Source organism: Lygodium microphyllum, chromosome 16 (genome assembly GCF_053477565.2).
Source record: "Lygodium microphyllum isolate KBCC chromosome 16, Lygodium_microphyllum_v1.1.10, whole genome shotgun sequence".
In the NCBI taxonomy this organism is placed as follows: Eukaryota; Viridiplantae; Streptophyta; class Polypodiopsida; order Schizaeales; family Lygodiaceae; genus Lygodium; species Lygodium microphyllum.
In genome coordinates this window covers 67858215-67869073 of record NC_141150.1, presented here as the reverse complement: position 1 = coordinate 67869073, position 10859 = coordinate 67858215, and the positions used below count along the sequence as shown (strand labels likewise).

Here is a 10859-nt window from a genome sequence, read left to right as displayed (position 1 = left end):
AAAGCTTCATTCTATGTTGGTAGTATGAGCATTGGAGTAAGCAACAAAATAAGCTTCAATCTATGTTTGCCGGTGTAAGCAAAAAATGAACTAGATGGATGTGCAACCTATGTTTGCCAGTGTAAGCAAAAAATGAACTAGATGGATGTGCTAGTGTTGTTAAGCAAAGAATCAAAACGACCCCCTTGAAATTCCAATCATGGATGATAAGTCTCTACAAAGGTGGGTACATGGAAAAAGTGTATTGTATGAGGGGCAATCAACATGACTTGACATACAAGTAGCAGAGTGTCAAGCCATGAGTAGAGCCAATTGTAACGTGTCAAAACAATAGACAAAGTCAATAGCTAGACCAGACCATATGGCCAACAAGCAACATGACTAACAAGTGTGTGACTGACAAACAAGGTCAACAGTCAAGCTAGGCAATGTGACAAGTAGGTAAGCATTACACACACACACACAACTTCAAAATGTATGCATTATACTACATTGTCTAATTTAGTAACTTTACAATGGATCTCATTTTGTCATATCATGTCATTTACCAAAGATAAGCAAATCTCATATTTGTTTATCTATGGCCACCAATAGTCTAGTATTTAGGCGAGGGCGAGGTCCTAACAACTAATTTGTGGAAACAAAAGAAGTACCCCACAATACCCCTCCATTCATGATAGTGGTGGATTCCTTTGGAGTAAAAGTTACGCTAGCTCTTTCTAGGTATCCAAAGTATCTCAAACTCCATAAGCATGGCATGGCTGATCGAAAAGTCTGCTTTGACAAGAAACCATTGTATCTTCTCATGATTACATACTCGCATTTCAGAGTCAATGATGATGCCATGCATCTGCATCTGTCCCCTCATCAAAACCCCCTGCAGAATCCAGAATATTAAAGTGCAGTTGTTTTGAATGCTTTGCTCTCCTCCGCTGATCAAATTCTTCCCAGCCATCCAGCTATTAATCCAAGAAAACATCATACATTTAGTACTAAGTCATTCTAGTTCTCCAGAGTTACAGTCTTTGTAAATGATAGCTCACCGCTCGAAGATACTCAATAGTTAACTCATTTCCACGAACATAGAGAGTTGACAGCACCTCACAACCTTTAAGAATTTCCTTGGGGAAGCTTTTAAGACAGTTGTTATTCAGGTTCAGGACCTGGGGAAGCACGGTTCAAAATTTTGAACATACATCAGTATAATCATTTGCTTAAAAGTACTATGCTGCACCTGTGTCTCTCTTTACCTTCAAATTCTTCAAATTGCACAGAGAGGATGGAACTTCAGCCAAGCCATTTGTTGAGAGATCAAGCTTCACAATTACAAGAGTTCAAACAGTTAAGGATTGCAGCCCATCCCACAGATGGGATAACCGGAATGCAGCAGAATGAAACAGAAAAGGATAAGCTCTTCCACTAAACCAGAACGACCAGAAAAGCTACAACACCTCTACAAGTTGCCAGCACTGTCCCAATGATGAGGGTAACCCAGACAAACTGCCAAAAAAACAAAGCTAGGTCAGAAAGTAATCAGGGTGGAATGTCCATGATAGTAAAAGCATATATCAATTTTGAAGGATCAGACATGCAGCCAATTTTTTATATGAAAGAAAAGCATCGTACATTGGCACTTGCAGAAAAGACTAACTTCAGGCTCCATCACTTTGATGTAAAGACTTGTAGATTGATATTCAAAATGTGTCCTCCCAGGCCATCATCACTATTACCTGCTCTTTTCGCGGCTCTCCAATACCTCCTTTCATTCTTGTGAGTGCCACTCCTCTCTCAACTTCAAAAATGCACATATGCACAGATATTGGTGATTGGGGATGCAATGACACTTTTCATCCTCACCACTCCCACTCTCTTACAACTTCGAAAATGCACATATGCACAGAGATTGGTGATTGGGGATGCAATTATAATGTTACTGCCATGGCATGTGTCTTTACTCAATGTTTGTTGTGTTGCACCCTCTAGAGAAAAGTGCATATTACAACATTAAGGTGGGGCTCATGTAAAGAAATGCTAGGGCAAAAGACAAACATATGCAAATGTACGACAACGCAATGAACACAAATTGAAGTAACCCCCGATGAAATGAAGGATATAGAAGTATGAATGTGTACAAAGGGGCCTCAAACCTCCAGCAGAGGTCAGCTGAGAGTGGTACCAGAGACATCAAGATCACCCCTAAGAATGTGTTGTACTTGTGAGACGAATCCCAAAATGCAGCAGCAGCAGTCCATTGGGGCTCATGATGACATGGGCAGTGGTGGAGGGAGTGAAAGGCAGTCCTCTGAGATCAGCAAGATGTCTGAAAGGGACTCCGCGCAGTAAAACGCACGTGATGCGAGCTGAAACGCAGCTCCTGCGGTCTCCAGCAGTCAAGGATGGCATAGCAGCAGCTAGCAGCTACCCCAGAGAGCAGATGATGATTTCAGGTGGCTGGGGACAGCTATTGACAGAAGGGAGTGTAGGTGGCAGGCTGGGCGTACCTCTAGAAAACTAGGCGGAGGAGTAGACAGGCTAGTGGCAGCAAGCTGGAGATGACCTCCAACAGCAGGGTGGCAGCCTGGAAAGGATGACAATACACTGAATCAACTAGGTGCCAGCTCTTGAATGGGGTGTGGGCAACTAGAGAGAGTAATGGAGATGGCCAGCTGGTGTAGGATGATGAATGAAAGGCAAGAGTGTTAGAAATAAAGGATGGTGTTAGCATTCAGTATTCATGCTGTCATCTTCTGGTTGTGAGCTCTGTCAAAGTCTGACGAAAACAAAGGAACTCTAGCATTTTTGTGTGCACTTTTTAGGTCTGCAATCATCACATGCATTTCCAGCATGATTATCATCATTTCTCGCCTGTTTATGAGGCCCATTTTGTCAGTAGTGCCACATGGAGCATTTTTGCCCCCACTTGCAGGCATGTCAAACAGTCATCAAGTCAGCCATATTTGATAGCAGTTGGCCACATTTCAGCATCTTTGCCTATAAAGGCTGCTCATGACCATGTGCCCCCTCAACCAATTCATCACCTCCACATTCCTTCCTTTGCCTGCATCATGTTCTTCTCCTACCTCAATCCAATGCCCTCATAAACATGACCTTGCACACGCTGTTGGGGATTTTAAGTGAAAGGCCTTAATCACAAGGATTCAATAAACAAGTAACAGAGAAGACAAAGAAGAAATCTCTGAAAGAAAGAATGTATTTTGCAATAAAGACACAAGAAATATCAAATTCCAACTATAGAAGAGTCTTTAATTTAGATCTTATACATCATACATGAATCCAATTTAGACAAGACAATACCTCAAGATAATTTCACTAAAATGATAGCTCAAAAGTACCATATATGCATCAATCCAACCATTGTATACATGATCCAAAATCAAGACAGATTCTTTTGCAAGGAACAAAACCCGTATATGCATGAATTTCATTCAAGTCAAAAACAGCCCACATAAATCCAAAATACCATGTTTCTCCCTTCAAAGTATACATGAATCCAATTTAGACAAGACAATACCTCAAGATAATTTCACTAAAATGATAGCTCAAAAGTACCATATATGCATCAATCCAACCATTGTATACATGATCCAAAATCAAGACAGATTCTTTTGGAAGGAACAAAACCCGTATATGCATGAATTTCATTCAAGTCAAAAGCAGCCCGCATAAATCCAAAATACCATGTTTCTCCCTTCAAAGTATCCCTATTTTTAGCCTAGATAGGGACGAAGGAACAAACCAAATAGCTGATTCAGTTTATAATTCATTCAATTTGGGTATGGAGGATCATTTATTAGATGTATCTGGTGGCCATGATACGAAGGAGGTTACTACAAAGTCATTATCCAACAGAAAAGACCTGGATTGGACCCCTGAAAGTCAATTGGAATCAAGTCGAATACCTGGTTTTGTTAGGGGAAAAATAAAGAGAAATGTCGAAATATTCGCAAAACAAAACAATATATCAAAAATTACAATCGATGTTATGTATGCGGCTAAAGAAAGAATAGGCTCCTAAATTAAGTCTTTTCAGGATTCAACTTGAAACTTTTTTTTTCGGACCCCAAGGCAACGTTGAAAGATTGACAGTCGGAAACTGATAGTTTTGAGTATCTAACAATAGAATAATCCTTGAATTCCAGATATTATGGTAAAACTTCGCTTAAAAAGATATGGTGCAAAGCGACGTGTGACTCGGTTATCGAGATCCTTTTTGCGGGAAGTAACAACCGCCATTTCTACATATTTGGAATGTTTTCACTTCAACATTTGTAAAAAGATCCTCTTTATTAAATGAAACTTGAAAAATAATATCGTATGGTAAGAATTAAGTTTCCTACGATAGAAAGAAAAAAAAATATCTATGGTTATTTCTGTAAAACGAGATTACTAACCTTCGTAACTCCACGATTGTTCAGAATCAAGACATTGTCATTTCATATTCCAATCGATGCCTTTTATTCCGTGAAACAAAATGGATCAAAATGATCGAATTGTTGACTTAGATGAAATACTGGAATTTCTGTAACATGTACATCTAAGAGTTTTCAAAATATGGAAATGGTGTTCTTTTGTCCAAAGTGGGTCAGCAGTGGGGATGGATTGTCGCAACTATTCTCTGAATGTCAACAAAGATTCGGGAAGCGAGATTAGAACCTAAGGATTTCTCAAATAGTTCCAACTTAAAAATTACATTGGGAATGGGAAAACGTATAGTCTAATCTCAATCAAAAGATAGAGCGGCTTGGAAAGGCCAACCAAGATCGGATATAGCTGGTTTTCCGCAAAATCTATTGCAGTAGAGCGTACAATGTTTATGGTTTGGGATAGAGCACTCAATGGGCTAGGGTGGCCTCAAGCCTGACCAACCTCAAGGAAACTCCGAATACAGGCCATAGGTTTGTATAGACAGACTTTGGGTGCTAAGATCCGAAGTCGAGAGGGAAACAGCCCGGATCGTATGCTAAGGTCCTTAAGCAATCACTTAGTGGAAAAGGAGGTAATCGAGCGTTGACAGTCAGGATCCCTATCTTCAATAACCTAAATCAATTAGAAAGAAAAATCCTAGATCTACCCACACAAAACCCTCAATCGGAAGCATAACATGCAATAGAATCACCCCAAATCACAATAGAACTCACTGAGTAAGTAGTAAACAACAATGAAAAGCTTGAAATCTTTGAATAGAGTAGTCCACAAAAATCCAAAGACTCTCAAATCAATCCTTCCACATGCATCCAACAATCACAATCAATCTTCTCTATGTTTACTTCAATGTTTTTCCTAAGTTCGTTTTTCTTTATGCAAGCCCTATTGAGCTAAAAATGCATTAGCTTCACTTAAACAGCCCCAAAACATGCTTAATTAAGGAAGAAACCTTGTTTATTTAAAAGAAATGCATTCCTAGAGAGTGTCTATATCCCATAAGCACAAACCCACTTGGGAGGGCCCAAACTTTCCATAAATAGGTATGCTCCCTTCCATTCAACCTCAATCTCGTTTTTAAAGGTTTCACGTGTTTTCAGCTTGCTGCCCACACCCCCATTCACGGAGGACATCACAGTCCAAGCTGTCCATTGCAGTCTTCACTCATTTGGCGCCAGTTTCCAACCCTCCGTTATCAGTTTGCTATTGTTTCTAGCCAAGCGACTACTACTGTCCGTCATCCAACTGTCATACAGCCTCCCACATCAACATACTCTAGTTGTCTCCTTGCAGATTTTCTCTCCTCTAGCTGTCGCCATCATCTCTTCAACCTGTTGCTGTTGTTTTCTCTCCTATAGCCTGTATTTACTATTTTCTCTCTTGTAGCTTGCATTCACTGTTTTCTCTCTCCTCACTTGTGTTTTTAGTCTTTTTCTCTCCTACACTACCGTCTACATCAGATCCAAACTTCCTTGGCTGCATTTGCTGGTGTTCAACATCTAGAGACTGCCTTGCTACAATTCGGGATCCGTTGGAAGTACAACACACTCTCCAACTCATTACCCTTGCCCTGATCCTTGAGATATAGGAGTTCGAGGTATAGTATTCATTCATTACATAGTGTGTTTGCTGCATGAGCATTGTATATTCAATAGTCATATCACTTCATTCATTCTCTATGTTCATTGTCCATAAGTTACCCTAATCCTAATTGTGTTCTTCTATTAATCAATGCTTTGTCATATAGTATTATTTGTGTTTCTGTGTTAGGGTATTTCTTCACAGGTCCCATGCTTGGTCTTATATGTACTCAGAATAGGATCATTCAAGTATTCAAATTGAAGCAAACAAACTTGATCGATAAGCCTTAGTGAACAAAATTACAAAAGTCCTCCTAGAATAGTCGTAAACTTTGCTTTTTTGTAAATGCATCATTTTTTAATATTTTTTGACTTGGAGAACTTCTACCACTCAAGATAAGTCCTTGGATGTATTTAAATCCACCTAGAGATCTCATTAAGTAATTAAAATTTAATATTGGATCCTCAAAATATCTCAAAGAACAATTCTATTCCTAGAAAACCTTGTTAAAAATTCATGTCATGTATCTTTGTATAAATGATTTTTCCTATGGTTTTCCCTCATTGAACCTATAACCACATGAAATCCAAAGATATCAAGAGATTTGTTGTGTCTAGCCTAAAACCATTGGGGTTCTCACAAGAAGAGATTACAAAGGAGAGAGAAGAAATTCTACCAAAGATGATGACAAAAATCAATTGAAATACAAAGAAATCCAACTGTAGATTATATTTTTTGCAAAAAATCTTTGGTTGAATCCCTATACGACATATGCATCCGCTTTCAAATGATATTTATGAGACTATGGCTCAAAGAAATCCCAATTACTAAGAATATGACTCCGTGAAATCCCAATTTTTGAGACTATGCCTCAAAAAAAATTCAATTTTAATCAGTCCAAAATATTCAATGTTTGCTAGACAAAAATAGAAGCACAAAACAATGTATATGTGGCTCAAAAATCAACCAAAACAATCCATATACATCAAAATACATGTATAAGAGCAACCTCAACCCTCTAAAACATCACAAAACCCTTTCTTGGTCTTCAGGACAGTATACATCCAAGAAGACTATGTAATATCACAAATTCTTTAAGATAGCAATCCTAGCTGCAATTTATTTTTCCCATAACTTTTAGATACGAGCGACAAATAGGGCCATCCAAGTACTCAAATCAAACCAAACAAATCTATCGACAAGCCAACACAGCCAAAATCCCCAGAAATCCTCTTAGAATAATTATAAATGCTACTTTTTCAAAATGCCTTGATTTTTGAATTTTAAGGCTTGGACAACTTGTAAGACTTGAGATAAGTCCTTGCATGTGTTTAGATCCACCCAAAGTTCTCATTAAGTCATCAAAACTTAATAAAGGAAACCTAGACCATTTCAATGGACAAGTTTTGGTCCTAGAAAAAGTTGTTAGGATCATGAGTGAGTATCCCATAAGCATATATCTGAAATCCTTGTTTAAATGTCTTTCCCTTGCTTTTCTATCATTGAAGATGTAGTTATACAACATCCATCCCCTCCACACCTACACATCCTCTGGCATATGCCACATAATACAACCTACCTAGGCCAAAAGGCCAAATACTCATCTCCCAAAAAATCATGCATATCAACTTAGAGATACCTCCAGGATTAAAAACCCAGATAATCACCTTGCATAAGTAATGAAAAACATGCAACTAACCCAAGTACTCCCTCTTGGATCATAGGGCATTGAAAGCTTATGAAATCCAAATCACATATAGCCATCTATATCCTGCTCCAAGAAATTCATAGATCTACTAGGATCAAATGGTAGTGGTACCCTATCAAAACTTTGTAGCACCCCATAGCTTGCAATTCCACTCAAATCATACACTAGCATTGAGGTTTCCCACATCCCTTTTGCAATCAGCTTAAATGGTTTTGATCCATAAAACATATCCACATTTGTCCCAACATCATGCATAGAAAAGTACATATCCACATTTGTCCTGTCATCATACATATAAAAGCATATGATCCCAATATCAAGCATCCATAAAAAAGCAAACTGCATGACACATATCTCTCTGTTTTATGCTAGGAAAAAACATTGAAAAGCATTTTCTTTAGCTTTCACAAGTTGAATATCCTTCACAACTGCATCCTCATTCAAAGCATCATCTACATTCTTTGTAAAATATCATTTGCACTCGCAAACAAAGCATCATTGGCATGCACTATCATTGTCTTAGTTGCATTCACTGTCGCTATATCATTTGCATTTTTAGACAAAGTATCTATATATTTTTTCTCTATATCTTCTACACTCATTGTCATTATATTATCTATATTCACAAGAAATGTATCCTCTACACCTTTAGGCAAAGCATCTATCAAATACACATCTATGGCATCAGTCTGACAAGTCATCTACATATTCCACGTACTGAGCATCTTCTTCAAGGCTTGTTAGCTTCCACTATAACTCATGCATTTCATGTAAGAGTTTCTCAACTTCATCCTCTACACTCATTCCTATATCCTTGCAAACCATCCCTTCCGAATTATTCGCTCTTTTTCTTGAAGTCGTATAACCTTTAATTGCAACTCATGCATTTCCTGTAATAGTTCTACTAAATCTGTTTCTTGAGACCTTTTAGAGACCTACTCCAAATCTTCATCATACTCTAGATCCTACATAAAATACTCTTGCTTAAGAGCTTGCTCAAAGTTTTTCTAGATTGCACCATATTCTAGCTGCGTGTCTCCAACATGCTCTTTGATTTCACTTACCACAATTTACTCAAAATACTTCATCATATGATTATTTGAAATAGCATACAATTCCATCTGCATGCAATAGGTTCTGAGATATTTAGATATTTCTTTCCCATCAAATTGACCCAATTCATTGACCTGCGCTTGAAGAGCTTTTATCACTAGTTTGTTTTCCATGATTACCCAATACTTCTGTATCACATCTACCAACTAGTTGAAACTCCATTTCCGAAAACCCACCCCAGTCTACAATAACTTTCTTACTTCATCCGAAGGACCTATAGCATCTCCCATCCTGCAAAATTTTCTTTAGGCCTTTCACATTGGGTTCACCAAGGATGTCAAGAGATTAGTTGTATCTTGCCTAAAACCACCGAGGTTCTCGCAAGAAGAGATTACATGAGAGAGAAGAAATTCTACAGAAAGTGAAGGCGAGAATCAACTGACATACAAATAATATAATAAATCCAACACTAAACTATATGTTGTGGAATGTAATGAGCGATCTGATTTGTCCTATAGGTCAATTTTGGGCTCAAAAGGATGTTAATCTTTTTTTTCTGTGAAGAAGCTTAGATTAAATAAGTAAAAGTATTTACATCAAGCCTTCTGGCCAGCCATAAAAATCCTAACAATTCACAAGTCAAGCCAAAAGGTTACCAAAACCTAGCACACAAACATCATGCCATGGCACAATAGAAATAGAGCAAACAATATCCAACCAAGGAGCAACCACATTAGGAAGGACCAAGCCTATCAAAATCATGGAAGAGATTTGCCATGAACACAAGCCACATGACCACGAATACCTGAATTCCAATAAAAAATGAAGGCATTATGGATGCCAAATGTGCCAGAGAGTTGTCCATTTGAGAATATGAAAGAAGAAAATATGATTCGATTTTGCAAAGTGGACAAAGAAGGCATCTTGTCTAGGACCCAAGAATGGACGGGGCCATGAGCCACCGAGGTCCACACATGGGAAACAAAGCTCCAAATCTGTCTTTCTAGAGGGTAGGAGATGAAGAGATGAATTGTCTCGACACATATAGTATAGAAGATACATCTATTACATGAGACCTTGTGGGTACGTAGAAAATCTCCAGTGGAAAGAGCTTCGATAAGCAACCTCCATTATAAATACTTTCCCTTGATAAGGAATCTCGGACCTCCACAATTGAAAAAATATATCCTGCCACTTCACTTTGCCATCCTGATCATGCCAAACTTTATGGGCTTTCTCAATAAACCATCTCTCATCCTCTACCAATTTATGGTAGATTTGATTAGCCAACCTTTTTAGAAAGTGATTAGGTGTCACAAACATCCAGTCTTGCCAAGGGGAAGGAGGTTGAAGAGCAAGCAATGGATTACATCACTCAAGCTGCTTCCACAAGGTGGACCATACATGGCTATAGCCTCTAGGCACCCAAAAGTACTGGTATATGCAACAAAAGGAATAAAGATGGGACTGCCTAGGAATGATAGCATCACTCACCGTCTACAGCCTCAATTGAGCCATCCAATTAAATTTACCTCGATGTAAATCTATATCCGGCCAATCAAGCGAGGCCTACAATTGACCAACACTTTGCCTATAACAAATTAGCCTTCTTTCGAAGATCAGGAGGACCCCAAACTGTAAATCAAAAAATCTAATGCCAAGAGGCAATCAAATGAGTAAGGAGAAATGACTGTGATGTTTTGGGAGGCCTTGTAGAATTCAGTACATGCCACCAAGATGCTCGGATCTCTCTCTCTCTCTCTCTCTCTCTCTCTCTCTCTCTCTCTCTCTTTTCGTGAAGATAATTGAATTAAGCAGTAAATATTTACATCAGACCATCAGGTCAACATTCTCTGTGTATCTCTTACAATCTATTACATCAGACCATCAAGTCAGCATACTCTGTCTCTCTCACACTCACTCTATAGAATATTTACACGGGGCCTACAGGCTCTCAGAACAACCAGAACAACTTATCACATGACCCATTCTAAATCACGTAGAAGGAACAATTGGAGTAGAGCGAACAATCGCCAGCCAGGGAGCAGCAATTTCCGGAAGAACCAGGTCAGCT

General features: G+C 38.6%; 1 protein-coding gene across 1 annotated transcript in view; it reads right to left on the bottom strand.

Moving 5' to 3' along the window:
• Positions 1–467: 467 nt before the first annotated feature.
• The window catches only part of LOC148022938 (LRR repeats and ubiquitin-like domain-containing protein At2g30105), a 55928-nt gene continuing 45536 nt past the window's right edge, over positions 468–10859 (bottom strand). Inside the window, exons 7-10 of the mRNA XM_087695860.1 lie at positions 1452–1500; positions 1251–1316; positions 1044–1163; positions 468–959 (exon numbers count right to left, since the gene is read on the bottom strand). Of these exons, the coding sequence (XP_087551986.1) occupies positions 831–959; positions 1044–1163; positions 1251–1316; positions 1452–1500 (364 nt within the window). The 3' untranslated portion in view covers positions 468–830. The remainder of the gene's footprint in view (positions 960–1043; positions 1164–1250; positions 1317–1451; positions 1501–10859) is intronic.